Genomic DNA, 21300 nt, shown 5'->3' on the forward strand with positions numbered 1-21300 from the left:
CTCTCTTATCTAAGGATCCAACATTGCCTTATTACAGTTTTAATCACACTCGGTGGACACTTCCAGATAATGCCACTTATTTTTAAGGTTCTGTAAGAATACTCCACATTTCTACCAGAAAAAAAATGACCTAAAATAAAACCTCATTACTTTTTTCTGGAAATTTGAAGAAAAAATGTCTAAAAATAGGCACTACTAAAATGTGCCATAACCAAGATTCAGACATATTTGGCATATCGGTTTTTCTGGGTGAATGGCCAGTGGAAATTTCCAGCATGTGTGCAGTGTAAAACAGACAGATGAAGAACATATACTTTCATTTATCTTTACCATATGTACCTTACAGCACCAAAAGGTTTTATATGCATATAGTACAAAAAATAAATAAAAACAACAAAGTTCATTTTCCCCAGTTCATCCCTTACTAACACACTTATGGCGAACAGCCACTATTACACTTGGTGCTGCGGGATGATTTATGCTGTACATTGAAGTTCGCCTGTATGTTTACAACAAAGCAATAATTGGAAAGTTGGCCAGCCTGAGGGGCTCTACACAGCCCCACAGTTTTAGAAGCAGCTCAGAACTAGGCATCTGAAGAATGTACTTCCCAGCACACAAACGTCTTACCAAGGCATCCAGTTTTCCTTTCTGTAGTTATATTAGTGCTTGGTTTTCTCAACAGATAAAATCCTACCCAAGTGCCCTGAAACACATTATTATGCACTGCTAAATAAAGAACCATTTAACACTTAAGTGTCCTTTATGTCACAAGAGCCATGCTCACATGGACGTGTAGGCTTATCTGTGGTTGAAAGACTTACAGAAGGCACATTGTCCACATGGTGGAGAGGACATTGGAAAGGTGAACACAGGTAAACTCTTTTTAGATGGTGAGATACATGCTCATTACTAAAGTTACTTATACTGATTCATCCAACACATTGAAGAGCCACATTAAGTATAACAGTAAATGTCAATTTATGGGGTCAAAATATCATGTTTACTTGTGCTGTAGTAAAGAATTAAGTGGCACTAATATTCTGCAGTTATGTAACCATAAAAGTATTTTTTAAGCACACAGACTAAATTGTGTTCTTAATTGTGTTCTCAATGTATACCCTGAATGTCAAAGGTTTACATCATAGTCACAGTCACAGACATGGCCAACAATAGAAAAAAGGCCCAAGAACTTGTTAGATTATGATCACTCGAGTACAGAAATGCAATGTCTGCATCACAGTATGCCACCATTAAGATAGTACACCTTTATTTTTACGCTTTATGATAATACTCTGATATTAGTGTTTGAAGTCTACATTTTCAGCTATACTGACTGTTCACAGGTCACAACACAGGGTGAAGGGACCGCCTGTTGGTCTCCTGAGGCTTTGGGCAGACGTCCTCCTCTGCCGTCTGCCTGCCCTCTGCCCTGCTGTCCGTAATATGCTCCTTCTGGTTCTCAAGCTCCTCCTCTGAGCTGCACGTGAGGCCGTCCTGAAAGTGAAGCCTGCGGTGGTAGTTGGCACTGAGGTCCAGCAGATCGAAGGAGTCGCTGGAGAGGAGGCTGTCATCGCTGATCACGCTAGATGGCCGGCTGTGATGTGAATGCGAGTAGGTCTCCGTTGTGGCACAGCTTCCTCCACTGGACAGGAGGAGCTGCTGTAGGGATGCAGAGAACTGCAGGGAGGTAACACGCTCGTCGGACAAGTCGAGACTGGTGGAGAACTTCCCATTTCGCTTAAGAATCCCTTTCTTCCTTCGCACCACCACCTGCGTTGGGGCCCCCTCCCGAATCAGATTCTTTTGGCAGCCTGCCCTGTCCAATGAGCCCCCCCGCTCTGGTGATGATGAGTACCCAGACTCCCTAACATAGAGTTTCTTAAGGATCCCCTTCTTTGGCATCTTCGCGGATGGCAAGCACTTGGGAAGAGTCTGTGAGTTTCCAGGACTGGTGACGGAGGTATGATGAGAGTGATACGGGCTGTCCTGGCTCCGCGGCAAAGCGTCTGCTGACTCAGCCTGAGGGGGGCACACCTTGTCGAAGCTGCTCTGTGTCTTCAGGATGCCCTTGGGTTTCTTCTGGTCCATGCCAAGCAGCGTGGAATCGCCCGGGCTTGGATGCAAGATGACGTTCTCTTTGCGGGATTTCTTCAGACACAAAGTCCCCGGCATCCGGCCAGCCACTGGCTTGGGAGGGAACCCGAGAAAGACGTGGAAGTCTGCAGCAGGGTCTGGAGAGTGGCCACTGGGGGCGCTGTGGAGTGTTCTGTTCTGCCAGTCGATGTAGCGTGCCAACAGTGGCGACGGGGAGGCCTGGCTGGATGGGCAATCACACACTGGCTCCTGGAAGCCCCAGTTGACCCACCAGTGGTTGGTGATGTCCTCCACCGTGGCTCGTTCCTCCACATTGACCTTCAGCATCCAGTTGATCAGCGCACAGGCATCTGTCAGACAGAACAGGCTCAGTACACTTTTTCCCTCCACTACGGCACAAAAACAAAGAACCCCTGGCAGATGTCCTTAGGGAGACACTGGTTACCTGAGGGCGGCTGAGGCTTCTTGTATTTGGCCTGGCTGATCTGCTCAACCAGGACACCATAGCTGGCCCCGTCAAAGGGCATGGTCCCGTACACAAGCGCATAAAGCAGCACCCCAAGGGCCCAGCAGTCCACCTAATGAAGGCAGATCAGACAAACTGCACTGAGTCTCCTTGTGGAACTGAGATCGGCACATATATTCCATAATTGGCCTGAGGAAGCCAAAGTAGGTTGGATGAGTAATCCTTCACTAGTCATTTCATGTATCAAGCATATATCAAGTTAAACATATTTCCTAACACAAAGTAGCTTCCGAAAATCCACTTAGATAGTCAACCACCTGGAACGGGAGCATTGCACCAAATGAGAGGAAGGAAATTGTATATCGCTATGAATATGTTAGTAGTATGCTATGACTATGGAAGCAGCAGTGTGGACCTGTGCCTACTGAGCCTGTAGAGAGTGTTTGAATAGATTTGTAATATTTGGGAGAAGTCGTCACCCGCTGTGGAGGGAAAAGCTCTTGTCGATAGTGAGAGAGGGAGGGTAGAGACCATTTTTGGTCACACTGCCCCACACTTGTTTTACTAATTTTTGCATCTCCATTTGAGTTCAGGTCACACAAAGCAATGGGATAAGGGCAACAGTTATTTTTCATCTCTAATCAGTATATATTATGTTTGAACATATGGATCAATCAATGGGTGAATGGTATAATGTCATGGAGGCATGCAAAATCATTACTGGTTATTGGTGGTGACTTTACTAGGACACGTGTGTGCTTTAAACCATTCCAAGCTTAGAAGGTTACAGATGTGCAGGAAATGTGTCATCTCCTCCAGTCACAATGTGTCAAGCTGCCCCTCTCACCTCAGGACCCTGATAGGGCAGTCCCTGGACAATCTCCGGAGACGCGTACAGGGGGCTGCCACAGTAGGTCTTTAAGAGTTGTCCTTTCTGGTAGTGGCTGGACAGGCCAAAGTCAGCCAGCTGTAGAGTGGAAGACAGAACCAAAGTTGTGTTTGAGGACCAATGTGTTCTCAAAGCCATGTGGCGCCCAAAAAGTTGCGACTGAACGCATGAGTCACATCTCATGCGACATACAATACCCACAGCCTGTAAACGTGCTGTTATGTGAAAGTGAGAACTAGAATAGCTACAGCTAAGTCTGGGGCCATATCATTGGACCAGCCAGGAAAGAATGTACAGACCGTCAAGTGAACCTGCTTCGCCCAAAAGCACTCTGTCACATCAGATGAGTGCAGATCTTGGCAACGGATGTGTGGCCAGGGTGCCACTGTACTGTAACCGAAGTGACATAGTGTCTGGATCCAGAAACAGCCAGCATCAACGGCAGCTATGATGCCCACACAACCAAGGAGAGCATCTCAGGAAAGCCGGAGGCTGAATTAATGATCCTCAGCGTTCAGCAGAGCTGCCGAAGTGGGCTGGGAGAAAAAACTACAGCATGGTCTCACCACCACAGCGAGCAGAGTTGACAGCCGCCAGCAGAAGCAGCGTTTTACACTCACATGTCTACAGGGGTGACTTCTGACTTATGGTCATGTTCAATCACAAATTAAACTAAGACGGCATACAGGTCATGTGGCTGACCTGAGACTTTGTTTCTGCTAATTCTGTTTCAATATCACTCCCTAATCACGTGTGGCAATAAATAACTAAAGTGTCACCACAATTCATGTGACTTCTGCACTTATTTCAATGCCTCAATGTATCAATGTGTATATCACACACACACACACACACAGGTTTGTAGTTATATCTTTGTGGGGATTCGCCGTTCAAACTCCAATCACAATAGGACAACCTTAGACCCACAGCCCTAGAAGGGTCCACGCCACCATGCTGCCACCCAGGACACTTATTTATTCATATTTTTTATTTCAATTGAGACTTACTCATGTTCTGTGTAATTTTTCTTGTTTTGAAAGATATGTGCTATAGACGGATAGGATTAGGTATAATCTTCACATCCTGCCAAATCCGTCTGTTTATGTCCTGTACAGACATTCTGCACAAAGCTATTTAAAACACTATGCACCTCACAAATAGATTTATGCTTCCTCCCCTGTGTCAGCTCCCTGTCATTGAAAGTGCCCCCAGTACGCTGTGATACATGCAGCACGATTTGGAGGAGCCGTGCCTTTGGATCATGGAGAATATAAGTCCTGCACACACTGAGATTATGGCTTGATCTGAACTAGAAACCCTGTACTGAGAAAACACTGTTGCCAATGAGCCACTGTACTACCCAAAAAAATCATGGGCAGGCCAAAAATTATTTATGAATGGCTAACTGTTCACTGTCCATTCATGAGGACAAATTCCATTGCCTTCTCTGAAATGCCTGAAATCAGACTCATCATAAGATAAAAAAAGGTACATTGCAATGATGTAGGACTCGTAAATTATATTGCCTCTAATTAAGAATGCTTGTATTCATGCACAGAATTCAGTGTTGTTGTGCCAGGCTATTTATGGAAATTTCTGATGGTGATGTGACTTGGTAAGCCCATCGTCCGTAGGGTTTTGGCAGGATCGCTTGATTTATTTATTCAGAAGTATTTTTTTAGCCCATAAGAACAATGCCATTTATCATCCGGCTATTTAATTTGCTGTGCTTATGCTGTCATGCAGGGACAGGAAAAAAAAACGCAACAGCTCTATATGGGACAGCCAGCAGCTTACTGGAATTTGTACGTTTATGAGAAAAAAAGGGAGCCATTCTTCAAAAAGCATTGAGATTCTCCACATGTTTCTGAAACTTTATACACTTTCCTTAAAAGGAGAGGAATAACCCAGCTGAACCTTTCAAAGAACTGGCATGGTGTTTTTCACTTTTGCTGCTAAGGGTACATACCTTCATTGTTGCCTTTAGCTGAGTTCTAACTAAGTAAACACCGTCTTCACAGATTGTCGGCATCTCCAAACAGTTTGTTATCGCAATTTAAAATGACTCCCATTAGAGTGAGTGAGATGTCTGTGTGATGTACTATGTATGTACTCTGACCTGTTCTGGTCTTTTTATGTATATGCCAACAAATAATATGCTGAAGACTCACCCAGAACTTTACATCATGTTTACATGATTTCAGATAAGCCTCCATCTACAGTACTTACTACTGAGATAAACTTTGATCATTTTCATTGTTCAGATTCTTCTCACCTTTACGTTGAAGTCTTGGTCCAGAAGGATGTTCTCCAGTTTCAGGTCTCGGTGGACAACACCATTCTGATAAAAAAGGAAAAGGGATTAAGTATTTCAATGGGGGCGGGGGTGTCCTTGGCCTCCTGAGGATGGAGCATCATCAGAACATACATATATAGACACACACACAGTCAGGAACATAAATACCTGTTTACTGAAATATATTTCAATTGAAGTTATACAATGGGCATGGACATAAAGTGCAGACTGAGATTTCCCTGTTGTTAAAGGGGCCAAAAGTAGTAGGACAATTCACTTAAAAGCTATTTCATGGACAGGTGTGGGCAATTCCTTTGTTCTTTCATTATCAATTAAGCAGATAAAAGGCCTGGAGTTAATTTCAGGTGTCTTGTTTGAATTTGGAAGATTGGGGTGTGAACATACAACATGCAGTCAAAGGAACTCAGTATGCAGGTGAAACAGGCCATCCTTAGGCTGCGAAAACACAAAAAAACTATTTGAGAAATTCCCACAACATTAGGAGTGGCAAAATCCACAGTTTGGTACATCCTGAGAAAGAAAGAAAGCATTGGTGAACTCAGCAATGCAAAAAGGCCTGGACGTCCACGGACGACAACAGTGGTGGATGATCGCAGAATCATTTCCATGGGGAAGAGAAACCCCTTCATAACAGCCATCCAAGTGAACAGCCAAGTGAATATATGTTTTTGTTCTACCCACTGAATTAAAGCTGAAAGTCTGCACTTCAACTGCATCAGACTTGTTTCTTTTAAAATTTATTGTGGTAATGTGTGTGTGTGTGTGTGTGTGTGTTTAATTTCCAACACAAATTTCTTGTGCCTAAACTGTAACTAAATGGAATCAATGACAGTCAATATTAGAGAAAAGTAAACAGCGCGATTTGCTGGTTGGCCCCCCACCCAAGTTGGAGCCCTGCACCATACTCCCTGGGAAAGGCTCCGTCTTTCCTGGCGCCTATAGCTCACGAAAATCAAGGAAGTTGCATGGACAATCTGCAAGGATAATGTCATTGAGCCTTTTCCTATAAGCCAATCCCTCCCAAATGCGGTTTTCATGGACCTACAGACAGTCCACGGTGTTGACAGTCTAAAAATGCAGACTGGAATGGAGCTTGGAGACAGCAATAACATGGATCGATTGTGGGTCCTCAAGGGCCAGATTGGGAAACATTTCTGTAGTTTACTGGGAACTTGAAGCATACTTTCATAAAAAAAATTCCAAAGATCTTGAGGTCTACCTTAATGGACTGTGCTCTACAGTTTTCTCCAAAGGTTCACTCTGTCACTGCAAAACATGGACTTTGTTTTCATGCAGATATTCCTTTGCCGATATTGTTGTGTTTTCAAGGTGATTGCTGTGCTGATAGGTCCATGTGTGACCATGTCCTAGAACTGAGAGAACCATATCTGACTGCAGAATTGGGCAGTATACTGGCTCTGAGGGCAGCACTGTCAGATCACACCCGCTTTGTGTGTGTGGAGTTTGCAGAGGGCTTTTCTACTTTTTATGAATTTTTGATATACAATATAAATATAATGTAAATATCAACAATAATATATAAATGGCCAGAACCTGGCTTAATACATTTTATTTTGCCTGAATTTATGTAAAATCATTTTTTCTCCCCCACGATAAATTAAGACTTTGAATTCCTGTCTGTAGTAGTATGTGGTGGCGACTGTAGGATTTCAATTAAATTCAATTCAATTCAATTTTATATAGTGCCTTTCACAAGACTGTAGGATTTCAATTCAATTCAATTTATTTTTATATAGCGCCTTTCACAACACAGTTGTCCCAAAGCACTTTACATGGATGTGTTGTGATACATGAAACATCATTAGAGAGAGATACAGAACGGGAACAGGAAGGAAAGGAATTGGTAAATTGGACGTTTTAGAACCACTTGACAGTAGCGATCATAACATGGTTAAATTTGAGGTTAAGTTTAGTGCCCAAAGAGCAAAGTCCAAATCAAAAATATATAATGTTAGGAAGGCTAACTTCAATTTTATGAGATTAAAACTAGAAACTGTGAACTGGATGGAGTTAAATAACAAAACTGTTGAAGAGGCATGGGAATTTTTTAAAAGCACATTATTGCAAGTGCAAGAGGACTTCATACCTGTTTCCAGCAAGAATAAATTTAGGAAATTGCAACCTAGGTGGTTTACTAGGGAAATAAAGTATAAAGTAAGGAGGAAAAGGGCTTTGTTCCAGAAATGGAAAATAACTGAGGATGACAGAATAAAGCAAGAGTATCTAAATCTACAGGCTGAGTTAAAAAATGACATTAGACGAGCTAAAAGGAATGTCGAAAGGAAGATCGCATTGGAGGCTAAGGATGACGTTAAAAGTTTCTTCCAGTATTTTAACTGTAAAAGAGCTCTAAAAGCTGAAATTACTAATCTGCAGGATAGTAAGGGTCTTATAATTGAAAACGACATTGATATAGTAAATGAGTTCAATGATAGTTTTGCATGGGTATTCACTGTTGAGAGGACACTAGTAACTTACCAGTTCTTATTACTAGTCCGGCATCGTCTATAACTAAAATATATATAAATGAAGCTGATGTTTTGCAAAGCCTAGCTAAGCTCAAAATAAATAAAGGCCTATGATGTCATCTACTTAGATTTCCAAAAGGCTTTTGATGTTGTCCCCCACAAGAGGCTCTTACTTAAACTCAAAGCGACAGGTATTTTAGGAACTGTAGCGACCTGGATTAATAACTGGTTAACAGATAGGATGCAGCGAGTAGTTATAAGAGGCACAATGTCACAGTGGGCCTGCGTTCATAGTGGGGTACCGCAGGGTTCAATTTTAGGACCACTATTGTTCCTAATTTACATAAATGATATAGACACCAATATATACAGTAAACTGATGAAATTTGCAGATGACACCAAGGTGGGTGGTGTAGCAGATACTGAGCTAGCGGTTCAGCAGCTACAGCGGGATCTTAATTTAATTAGTGACTGGGCCGATACCTGGCAGATGAAATTTAACATAGACAAATGTAAGGTACTCCATGTAGGGAGCAGAAATATAAAGTACAGGTATTTTATGGGACCTACTGAAATAAAGGTAGCTGATTATGAGAAAGACCTTGGTGTGTATGTTGATGCTTCCATGTCTCATTCTCGCCAGTGCGGGGAAGCAATAAAAAAGGCCAATAGGATGTTGGGGTATATCTCCAGGTGTGTGGAGTTTAAGTCAAGGGAGGTAATGCTAAGATTATACAATTCCTTGGTGAGACCTCACCTAGAATATTGTGTGCAGGTTTGGTCACCATATCTTAAAAAGGACATTGCGGCCTTAGAAAAAGTGCAGCGTAGGGCCACAAGAATGGTTCCTGGTCTCAGAGGAATGTCATACGAGGAAAGGTTAGTTGAGCTAAATCTGTTCAGCCTCAAGCAAAGGAGACTGAGGGGGGACATGATCCAGGTCTATAAGATTCTAACAGGTTTGGATGCTGTTCAACTGAATAGTTACTTTAGCATTAGTTCAAATACAAGAACTCGTGGCCATAGGTGGAAATTAGCGGGAGAACATTTCAAACTGGATTTAAGGAAGCACTTCTTTACACAGCATGTAGTCAGAGTATGGAATAGTCTTCCTGATAATGTAGTGCAAGCTGAATCCTTGGGTTCCTTTAAATCAGAGCTAGATAAGATTTTAACAACTCTGAGCTATTAGTTAAGTTCTCCCCAAGCGAGCTCGATGGGCCGAATGGCCTCCTCTCGTTTGTATAGTTCTTATGTTCTTACAGTATGTTCTTAAATAAAGAATAAATAAATAAAGAAAGCCAGAAAACAACAGAGGCGAGGAACAAAAAACTAGAAAAAAAAACCTCTGGGAGTCCAAGGTCAACTGGCTGCCCCCCCCCCCCCCCCCCGGGAATACTGACATTACTGAAAACAGAAAATAGTGGACATGCTTGCTAAAAGGTAGGTATAAGCTGTGATATACATGTATACAAATCGATTTATAATGATTACAAAGGTAGGTATAAGATACAGACTAAAACATACATTTTTACCTCTATATCTGCTGTTTCTTTGCTTGTACTTTTGGTGACTCTGTGGTGAACCAGCAGAAAAAGCAGGGAGTGTAAGGACAGAGCACAGCACTCCCTCCCCGAAGAGTGTGACAAAGAGTGCCTTGCCATTGCTAAGCTGACACACCCTCCCTCCCTGATGGGATTTATTTTCCGATAACTGCATAGCAGCCCCGTCTATAGTGCCCGCCATTCATATTCTTCAGTGCTGACATTTAATTTGGAATCTGTCGCTGGAAAACAAACAAATATGGCCCGGGTTTTAAAACACAACGAGCATGCCTGTCATTCCCAGCTAGCAGGTGCTGTTATCTGCTGTGCCACACGAGTCGTCAGGGCGTGAGAAGGAGAAAACGGTTGAGTTATTGTACAATACGGCTGGTCAGACAGTGAGACTGAGATTAGGTTGGAGAGTCAGAGTGTCAGGCCTTGGCTGTCCTGTTTGGATGCAAACATGTCTCTCTAAAGTGGGTCAAACTCTGAACTTCCTCTAACAGTCCACTGGTGCCCAGAGAGCTCTGACTGCATATTTCTTCTGAACATCTGTCTATTTTGTCTATCACTTGTCACACTCTTGAGCTACCCCTGCTTTACTAGCTTTGTACATTTATAAGAATGTTCACAATCAGTGAGAGCTTCTTGTGCTTCCCCCTATTTTAATGCCAGGATGAGTTGCCTTATTTACACAGTCAGCGCATGTGAGAAATATGTACAGCTGCAGGGTCAGGCCTGGGATGGCCAAAACATGGGTTTCTTCTCAAAGGGTTTATTTTTACTCCCCTCGCCTGATTTGTTGATGGAGCCCCCCCAGAGTGAGCAAAGTCCCAATGTGGTTCCCCATAGTTTCTGGAATGATATTCCATGCACATACACATACACTGCAGCACGAGCACACACAGACACACACACACACACAGAGCAGTGACACACCACAGCAAGAAGACTCTAACGCAGCCGTAACTACAATCCTGAATGATAACGCAAACATTACATTAGTCTCTAAAGTTTCCCTTGTCTCCCTCACTCTCGCTTCCACTCCTTAACTCCTCTCACCCACAGATATACTTCCCGAGGTGGAGGTGACTGGACCTTGAAACCACATGTGAGTAAACTTGAAAATAGAAACATCAGGAGAAATGTTTTTTTGTAAAACAGTTCATTCCACATTTTCATCACAGCAGTAATGTTCTATGTCTAGCGGATTATCAGCACTCTGTTCATAAGTGTTTTACTTGTGCCCCAACACACATAACCATTCATCATCCATCCATCTTCCAACTGTTTATATAGGGACACTTGTATTCTTAGCTATAAAGTTAGTATGTGAGGGCCCTTTACATACTATATGGTGTGTTTTAAACAGGACCAGACTGGGAGGCTTGTTGGGGTCCTACCTACAGCATAAATTACTATTCTAACAACCAGATAAAAGATTATACCCCCCCCCCACAACTCAGGGTAATAAAATAATTTGTGTATGAAATGATTTATTTCGTAAATAGCCATACTTTGTCCTTTACAAATTATATCAATGCTGAAAAGGAGGACAAATCAGTGTCTGCCCAGACCTTGCGCTGGATGTTGCACATCGAGCTGAAAACCCGGACTTGTCTGGCCAAATGCCGGACATGTGGACCCAGTCCGAGACTATCTGCATGGCTGTTAATATTACCAGACCGCTGACTGAATAATCAGTAATTTCAGAGCGTTTCTTTCCCCCTCTCTTTTGTTTTTGTTTTGTAATAATGCTGTGGCCACATGCTTGTTATACATAAGGGAAATTTAAGACTGAATGTAATATTTGGTGTAAAAAAGATTTCACTATATGACCTTCAAAACTGGCTGCATTTGCATTATAAAGACAGATAATACGGATTAAGTCATATAAAATGGTATTATTATGAAGTCTTTCCAGAAGCAAGTAACATGATCATTTTCAAACTGCATGGAGGGTTTCCAAAATTCAGATTATACTGTACAACAGGGTATCTCAATCATTATCCCCTGAGGGCTACAAATTCCAAAAATTTGGAATTTGGAGGTGGTGGTGGGATGGGGGTGGTCCCCTGGCGATAAAATTTGCCTGCTGGTGGAGAATCAATCATGCGGTCTGCATCCAACTGTGTTTCAGTCTGGATGTGGAAAAGGGAGGTGATGTGATGAATTGTGAAGAGAGAGGAGAGTCTGTAGGCACTGTGTTGCAAAAATGGGGGCAGAACTGCTGGACTAAAGTAGTAGATGTTTCGTTATGTTTCTTTCAAACTGGATTTTGAAAAGATCCATAGTCTTCCTGCTATTGTAGTGGAAGCTAAAACCATGGGTTCCTTTAAATCAGAGCTGGATAAGATTTTAACAACTCTGAGCTATTAGCTAAGTTCTCCCCAAACGAGCTTGATGGGCCGAATGGCCTCCTCTCGTTTGTAAATTTCTTATGTTCTTAAAGATTCCGGCTCAGGGAGCTGCAGATTTTCATTCGCTGCTACATATTTTGGGATTGCCCAAGGACACAGGCTCACTGGAGCTACATCATGCTTTTGAAGCTAATATTCCTCTTAAATGTGATGCATTGTGGGTACAGGAATATTACTTCTGGCTATAGGATGGAGCAGAGGAACAACATGTGCAAATGTCTCCTGGCTGAAAGTAAGAAGTTTATTTCTAGGCAACTCTTATTGTCCAAGACTCCTGAAGTGAGAGGCTGGACAGAAGTGGCTATCAGCAGCAATAAGGAACTCATTTTCTGTCCCAGAAGCTATGGACACAACCCAGAACAGGGGGGCAGCCCATCACAGAGCACACTCCATTCATTCACACATGCACAATTTAGCAACTCCAATTAGCCTCAGCATGTGGTGAGAAACTGAAGTAGCCCAGAGAAAGCCCCATGACAACATGGGGAGAACATGCAAACTCCACACACACATAACCTAGGCAGAGACTCAAACCCTGGTCCCAGAGGTGAGAGGCAACAGTGCTAACCAATGCACCACCATGCCCGCAAATATACAGCAGACAATAAAATAAGTAACTGAACTAACAGTTGAATAAAGTTCTATGATCTCTAAAAATTGGAGGTGTTTGCAGAATTTTAGCCACTAATGTAGCTTTATGTATCTTTCTTGGGTGAGGCTGGTGACTCAGGCGTACACAGACCATGTCGTTACTCAGTCTGTAACACTGAGAGGCCATCAGGCTTGCTGATGCTTAACTAATTAGCTAAAATGTTACCTCCTTTATCTTATCTCCAGAACTTAACTGAACAAAAGGTTGAGTGTTTCAGTGTATGTTTTATTCAGTACCATGCAAACACTTTTTTTTTAATGATATTTTGGATGTGGTAGAATTTGTTGCTTATTTAAGAACTTATTTAAGAACAAGTGTGAGAACACAGATTCAAGGTCTCAATGAGTTTTTAGTGAAAATCAGGGGTGTAGGAACTGGGGGGGACATGTATCCCCCAGTGTTTAATTTGGTTTCATTCACCAAATGTCAATAGACATTTTTATTCACATTATTAAGTTGTGTCCCCCCCAATTACAAATAGTCCTACACTGTTGGCAAAAGCAGTACACGCTGTCATCAAACAGTAAAGTCTTTCCACACATATTCTCCCACCTGAAAGTTTGCAAGTGCTACGTCAGAAACATGTGCTATGCCGTTTATTCCTCCCAGATGTACTCCACATTCTCGCCATGGCACTACATGCTTACGTTATGGCAGTAGTGCACGGCGGAGGCAACCTGGCGGAAGATCTTGCGTGCCTCAGTCTCCGGAAGATGGTTCCTCGTGTTGACGTAGTCGTACAGCTCGCCTCCCCTGGCAAACTCCATGACGATCACAATCTTGTCCTTGCTTTCAAACACTGTAACATAACATTATCACTTTTGGGGGTGGTTTTACAGGGATAAAACTACCAGATTTAACCTTGACTCTACTAGGAGTTTAGCACACTGAATTTAATATGCCCAGCCCATGGTTTAAACACAGACAGTAAGCAGAATAGAGTGAAGAGTCCCCCTAGAATATAACAGTGGTTTGTACCTAAAATCTGCTTATCAGTGACACAGGTAAAAGTCAAATCATAGAAGTACAGTTGCAGAAAACCTGTTTTTTTGGGAGAAACAGTAAATCAGCTGTATATGTAATAGTTGCAATATAGAAAATTGGGAGAAATCCAGAGAAATTGGGAATGTAGGCAGGGATGTCCATAAAGGCAGTAGATACTGGAGTATCTGAAGGACAGTGTCCAAATCTAGGAGGTTTAGCTGTGAAGATCCAGAATCTGTGTCAGTTTATGTCACATCCAGTATGGGGTTCTGATGCTAAGCGACTGGATGAGCTTGCCTACTAATAGAAAAAACAAAGAAAAGAACATTACATTAGCTTGTATACTGATTGTGCCAGCATGAATCTACGAGACTCTTCCCATAAAAAATGTTAGCCATCCAGTCTGTGGCTTATGACCATCAATCTGTATATGTGTAGCTGTGTTTGCATGTGACAATAGGAACAATGTCAAACGTGCTTGTGACGGTCATACAGAGCTCAGAGATTATGTGAGCTTTTCCTCACCCTCGTGTATGCGGATGATGTTTGGATGCCTGAGCAAGGAAATTATTTCAATCTCCCTCTGAATGTGCATCCTGTCCAGTTCATCAGTGATGCGTTCCTTCCGTATGGATTTGATTGCCACCTATGAAAATAAAAGGAGGGTTTTAGGTGGTTGTGAATTGCTAAAAACCTGGAAACACTGCCACAAAATTCTCAAAAAAGAGATATTTATGTCTGTGATGAGAACCTGGATTTATTCCCAATTACCGTAGTAACTAGGAGCTGAAACGCAAAAACACAATTGGGCATCTCTTTGCATGTCAGTATCATTCTACTCTATGATCAGTTTTTAGACACAGCTTGTCAAAGACAGCAAGACTAAAGACTTCAGACATTCTCTGTAAACAAAGACTTAACCAACTTTTGAACTCTACCCTACTCCATCATCTTGCCCTTCATTCTGGTATTGCAACCAATCCAGACATTGTTGTGTGTATATGAATTATTTCATCTTCAATCTTCATTTTATTTTCTCTAAAACTGCATATACACACAATACACATGGTCTCACCTCTACCCAGGTAACTACAAAACCACACTGTAGTACTCACATATTTTTGCTGGCTTTAAATTCTCAATTATGTCCAGAAGTATCATATGTTCTTAAGTAATATTTCAACTGAGACATTTTCACCCGCATTGTCCCCATGGATGCAAAGCCCAGTGCTGATAGCTTTATCAGAACAGGAAGTGGAAACACGTTCTATCAGGCCTCAGGGAGTAACATGAACCCCAGGGTCTAAGTGGCCGGTTGTAGTTAAAAATAGAAACAGCTGTAGTCACTGAAGTTATGGTATTGATTACCTACTAGGCAGGAAGTATGCTGACCCCCCTCCCCCCCACAAACAGGGTCCCAGGCTGGGAACTCATGGCCCTCCCAGGACCCTGCGACTGAAGCGTGTCTTCTCCCACGTGTGAGGAGTTGAAGCAGTGAAATCCCTAATGAAGTTCCCCAAAGAGAGTCAGTCATTTTATCAGAAACAAAGCTTGGCGTCATTATTTAATTGGAGAAATACCAGCTAGGCCAAAACTGAATAGTACAGCTTTTTTATTTGGATATTGAAGATTTAAAATGAGTTAATTTGGATATAAATGAACACTAATACTGCAGCATTGATTATTGTTGAGAATGGACCAAAGCTGTAAAATATTAAAGCTTAATGTGAGTGTTACACAGGAACATGGTGAACTCTTTGCACAGACAAGGCCTGCGGAGCTCAGTTATTTCAGTCATTTCTGGGCTAGAGTTTCTTTTGATTTCCCTGCTGATTGACCAGTAGTCCACATACTTCACATGCTCACACAGATGACAGGCCAAGTCGTCCGATGACCAGTATTAACTGATGTAAAAAAAATCTCATCCCTCAGGAGCTTCACGTAGCGATGGCAACAAGCAAAACTATCTGCCTCCAGTTCTATTCACCAGATGGACAGAGCAGTATTTGTGCAAAAGCCGACGTCAAACTCGTCAGTCACACTGCTTGGACCCAAGAACATCTTTCAGAAATCAAGCATTTTTCCCACACCACCCCCCCATCCAGATCCATCAAAACTCTAGGCTCTTCTTGCCCTATACATGCTGATGACAGTATTGCTTTTGTTCCACCAGAGGGCCTCGTGAGCATGACGTGCCACCATGTGTCTATCTTAAATAACGCTAGCAGAATGCAGCACGGCACAACATGCAGGCCTGGTTGTGGTTCTCGATACTAGTTTGGTGCTGATGGCCCTGCAACAGATTCAGTCGCAGCTGTGGCTGCCATCATCTATATTATGTAACTTATTTGGCATAAGGAAACAACCGATCCCACATCTGAAACAATGCACTGGTTTACTGTTGAGGGTGACACAATTCCCTGTCATGCAACAATTGGTCAGATGTTCCCCCAGAGAGCCACACACCCCCACAAGGGCAGCTTTTCCTCCAGCTGGACATCAGGCTGCTGCATGGGCATGTGCTTGCCCGGGCTATTTATAGCATGTGGTGCTATCAGGATACGTCCTCTAGACAGGGCTCACACAACCTCCAGCTCCAAGGCTGACGGCGCTCATCAGTTGGTGCACACTCAAAATAACACAGCAACCTGTTTTCCTGTCCAATGACTAGTGTTGCCGCGGGTGACGAGAAAGGGGGGCCAGGCAGGCTGTGTCATTTCTGCATGGCAAGAACTACTGTCCTGTGACCGTGCAATTAAGTCACTGACAAGTGTCAGGCGGAGGCAGGCATCACAGAAACCGCTAAGATGAACTTTATGGGAGTAGCTGTGCTTGCGTGAGGTGTATAACACTAAGCGAGCAAGGACAGTGCACACTATTCCCCTGTACTGTTCCAGTACACAGAGGACAGGAAGATAGAGAACAATACTGTTCTACTGACGAAAGAAATCTGAAAGTACAAAATGCCAAACAGATGGATAGGTTAAAGAAAAGCAATGCTTTTAATAAATGAAAAACTAAGCAAACATAGCTGGCATTATCGCTCTGCCAGGAATGTGTGGCTGTGAAGGGATATACTTTTAAGTGTTTCTATAAATCACTGAGAGGGAGACGCCAAGGAAACATTTCAGGATTCTGTCTGACTTGTGCCTTTAGCAAAGGAAGCATAATGCCTGAAGCTTTCATACTAGGTACTCGAGATAATAAGATTAACTGATTCACATACAAGTTCACAATGCAACTGCCCCGATTAAAAAAATAGTGTGACGCAGACACAATTTGGGGTGAACTAATGATGTGTCATCACTAACATCTTCACATTGGTAAAATGTTATTTATTAATATGTTATCATTAGTAGAGATCCCCTATGCCTTTAGTATTTAAAAATGTGACAAATAATTTTTTGAAATTGATGTCAATGTTTCTGTTTCTGTACCATAGTGAATTGTATAGCATCATATTCTTCATCGTACGGAGCTGAATCGGATTGTGTTTAATCAAAACATGTTGAATCGCAATAAGAGTGAATCATACCATGTTGCATTGATAGTTGCATAATATGTATCTTGAATGTATCGGATTGGTGGCAATGCATCGAGATGTTTATTGCATTTGCTTGAGTGATAGAAATGCATATTCCTGCTAAGTACATGATTAATTTATAAGCTAAGCTGAGCATGGAAGTGAAAAAAAAACAACGTATCCATTCTAGCAATGCACTGAGTTATGCAGTACAGCACATAGCAAGATATGCCTTGATAAAACGTCAGAAATCCAAACAGGGTCTGGTGGCTTGTTACGATCACTCTAACACTGCCTGCCAGCTCACGTACACTAAGCCATGCTGAGGGCGCTGGACTATGTCCAGCAGACACCCTGTTTTATTCCGAGCAGGGCATTTGTACCATCGTGGCAGTTTATCGCTATGGAAAATTCCAGTATACACCAAATACTGGAATAAAGTATTGCTCTGATGTCTTGGTTGCCAGACCCTGTTGAACTGCAGCTGAAGAACTTCAACATCAAACTGGAGACAGAGCCTGATCTGCCCCCTACCCCCCCCCCCCCCCCCCCCCCACTCAGGTTACAATTATAGCACCTTTCGCTTCCCAAAAATAATGTGTGTTTTGTCTGAAAGAATCTTAGGCATGTTCCAACTGCAGGGATTCAAGACTTCTTCCTGGAATCAACATTTAAAGAATAGCTGTGGGGGGACAAGCAGACTGAGCAGGGCGGATGGCATGCAGGACAATCGGGCTGGTTGCAGTGCCTTCCACCAGTAACAGTGTCACCATCAGAGAAATAAACATGTGATTTGATATTGTGAATTCGGGACATTTAACATCAGGTTTAGAGATATAACAACACGACTATTCACATTTTCATATCGTAAATGCTTCATCCTCAATACAGGTGCCTGCAAGGTAAGCATGACTACCACTGTCATGATTATTACCATCCTATGCAGGATATAGCACAATGTTGGGGGAACACCATGACCAGAATGTCAGCCCGCTGCTGGGCACACACACACACACACACACACTATGGGCTATTCAGGGGGATCAGAGAGCACCAACCCTGACAATGCAGGGCAGTGTGTGGCGTTGGGAGTGAGCACCTTTGAATCGAGTCACTAGTTCAAATTCTGTGTCTGGCAGTGATGTCAGTATTGGACCCTTGTGCAAGGCTCTTAACCCCAAATGCTTCAAAGTAAACTTTTACTTTAATATTTTAAGCTAAATATTTCGCAAAATTCCACCCAAACTGTACTTCGGTCCTTCACAAAATTTCTCGTAATTTAATGACGTAATTTACGTGTTTGTATTATATTTACATGTGCTTACAACAGTCCTTTAATTACCGGGGCTGTTAGCCTGTTTGCTGAGAAATACTTCAGAATTACAACTAAACAATACATTTATAACGAAACTGTCTTATCGCCCCTGTGCAGAGAGGCTCCGGTGACTAAGGCGAGAGGCATCCAAACGCTGGAAGCCCAACGGAAACGCGTGGATGGGATGGGATGAGATCATCGCCGCTAGCCAGCCATTCAAACGCGGGTACCACGGCCAGATAAACATCCTTAGGCAGTCCAGGGAAGTATGATAAACGCAGCAGCAATGTAGTGCTACACAATCATTTCCATTTTCTGCTACATGAAAAAAAAAAATCTTTGGAAGATTTCTAATAAGATTGCCCTTCTACACCTGCAACATATATAAGCCTATCAAGTGATCCTGACTGATATTTGCAGATTTAGTTCACACATCGTATGTCAGTTATCAGCCAGCCACAACACAAAACAAATCAGGGCGGAGAAGAAACATTTTTTCAGCCAAAATATTACAAAAAAAAAATAAAAAATAAAATATTGCAAATAAAATTCAATTTCACTATAGTATTAGCGTTTCAAAAACGATGTGTGTATTTTTGCGAAACAGCTGAAACTATTTTGGTATCTTTTAGATGTAACCATTGCAAAACGCAAATTAGAAACGTCAGACGATCATAATAGTCAATGCTGCGAAGGCAGATGAGCTCAATGCATCCAGGCAGTTTAAATTTGTTACTAAGAGAAATAAAGCTATTCGATGTGATTTTATTATCCTTAAGCTTGGTGCATAGTGCACTATATCGGACAACCTAATCATTAGGCCTATAATACGTTGAGACAAGTAGGCTGTATCATACAGCCTGTATGTGCATAACGAACATGAATGCCACTCACAGTCTTGCCGCTCCTCCTCTCGATCGCTTTCTTCACTTTGCCGTATGTTCCTTTGCCGAGGGTCTCCAGCAGTTCGTACCTGTGTTTCAGATTGTGTTTGTGCTGGTGTTTCTTCACCTCTTCTGGAGGTCTTGCAGGCTGACATGAGCCTTTTTTATCCATCTGTCGCGCCGTGTCGCCGCTGGCTGAGCTGGCGCAGTCCCCGGACAAGGCGATGCCTTGCAGGCTTCCGAGCTCGGTCCGATCGCCCATACTCATGCTGCTGTCACCTGCAGCTTCTCTCCTGCCCATTGTCAGGCCCCGGTGGCTTTACTGGCTGCACCTGTCACAGAAAAGCATTAGCTTGAATGCGCAACACAGAACAATAAAATGAAACATATAACAAGTACAACAAAACGAAATATTGCACTGGCCAGGCATGACATTACAATCTTGGATTTAAATTATTTATATAGCCTTCGCAATACAGACAATAACTGTTACCTTTTACTGATAGTTAAACAAGACAATTTAAGGCGCCAGGCTGATGTCTGTATTCAGATCTACATTCTTTAGTCAGATCCTTCTCCCACGTCCTTCTAATGTCTCACGGAGCACCAACGACCTCTTTAAACACAACAATCCTCGGAAGGACCACATGGTCCCGGCGGCTGGGTGGAGCCCAGCTGTCATCGCAACACACTGCGGAGCCTCGGCAGCCTAGGCGAGGAAAAATCCTTTGAGGTTTCCGTCAGCACAGCAGGGAAGGCGAAAGGAATCTGCGGAACGCAAACAGCCTTTTGGGAACACGTACGGACTCACTTCCGCAAAGATTTCCCGAAGGAAACAAAACGTGTATCTTACAGTGGTTTAAAGATATTTCTATTAAAAAAAATACCAAAACAACGCCCAGATCTCTCTAAAACATTGTTCCTATTTATTATGTATTGATGCTGATTGTTTCTTTTGAAGGAAAAGTATCAATTAACAGATATCAAACACTCCCTATACGCAGGCACAATGTCAGTTTTAGTTAATTTCTTAAGGTCAGTTATACACACGTTAATCTGAGCGTATCTGTAACATCTTTGCCGAAACTGTTGGTAAAAATAGTTAATAGAAGAAAAGTCAAGTTAATACAATTCAAACGAACCCTGTTCTCTCCTCCTGTACATCCAGTTCTTTGCAGAAGACATGTCTTAGATCCAAATTTGTGAGTAAATATAACTGCAACGACTTTTCAAAACAAGTCAGTATTTCGAAGTCACCGTTCAGAACACAATCTGTAATAATAAAAAGTAAATATTTTCAAAGAATTCAAAATTTTCCTATGTTAAAAATTACAAAGGATTCATGTGATTAGCCTCCAATGAGCCATTCGAAAGAAATTCTCATAGTGGAATTCTAGGAATTTTCTAAGTAGGAAACAGCATTCTAAAAATCCCCAATAACTAGCAAATTCAATGAATTGCTACACATAAAGGATGGCTATGATATGAGTCCTTATGTTTTTTTTCCCATGTCGTTGTCTTACAGTGCTTTCCTTATTTCTAAATTATCCTTAGCTGTATAATTTCACTTCGAAAAAAGAATTCCATATGCTACAAACATAGGGAAAAGTGGTTCAGTGAGCACAATGGCTTCAGGCATCTAGTGTCTCAGCCCCAGCTCTGTGTGGATGGATGCTGCATGGTTTCACCAAGCTGTTAAGCACATTGGTGACTCCATATT

The 21300-nt window shown here is 42.3% G+C and overlaps 1 protein-coding gene across 2 annotated transcripts; it reads right to left on the minus strand.

Moving 5' to 3' along the window:
• Positions 1-305: 305 nt before the first annotated feature.
• LOC111851179 (NUAK family SNF1-like kinase 1) lies at positions 306-20348 on the minus strand. Of its 2 annotated transcripts, XM_023825859.2 has the most exons (8): positions 20074-20348; positions 19591-19912; positions 14384-14504; positions 13522-13673; positions 5728-5793; positions 3411-3530; positions 2543-2675; positions 306-2447 (listed from the first exon to the last, which is right to left on the minus strand). In XM_023825859.2, exons 2-8 carry the CDS (start codon positions 19879-19881, stop codon positions 1348-1350), a joined length of 1983 nt encoding a protein of 660 aa, XP_023681627.1. In that variant the 5' UTR covers positions 19882-19912; positions 20074-20348; the 3' UTR covers positions 306-1347. The 2 variants fall into 2 exon arrangements, with proteins under 2 accessions (XP_023681627.1, XP_072569198.1); XM_072713097.1 differs by lacking the exons at positions 19591-19912; positions 20074-20348 and adding an exon at positions 14974-15093.
• Positions 20349-21300: the final 952 nt, after the last annotated feature.

Source organism: Paramormyrops kingsleyae, chromosome 6, assembly GCF_048594095.1.
Source record: "Paramormyrops kingsleyae isolate MSU_618 chromosome 6, PKINGS_0.4, whole genome shotgun sequence".
NCBI classification, from domain to species: Eukaryota; Metazoa; Chordata; class Actinopteri; order Osteoglossiformes; family Mormyridae; genus Paramormyrops; species Paramormyrops kingsleyae.

What these genes read in the sequence shown, in the direction of transcription:
- LOC111851179 (XM_023825859.2), bottom strand. Translation starts at nt 19,881, where the DNA reads ATGGGCAGGAGAGAAGCTGCAGGTGACAGCAGCATGAGTATGGGCGAT. An exon ending in AGAGGAGGAGCGGCAAGACT is followed by an intron (nt 14,505 to 19,590) that starts GTGAGTGGCATT and finishes TTATTTTCATAG; the next exon opens with GTGGCAATCAAATCCATACG. An exon ending in CCGTGCACTACTGCCATAAC is followed by an intron (nt 5,794 to 13,521) that starts GTAAGCATGTAG and finishes CTTTTTTATCAG; the next exon opens with AATGGTGTTGTCCACCGAGA.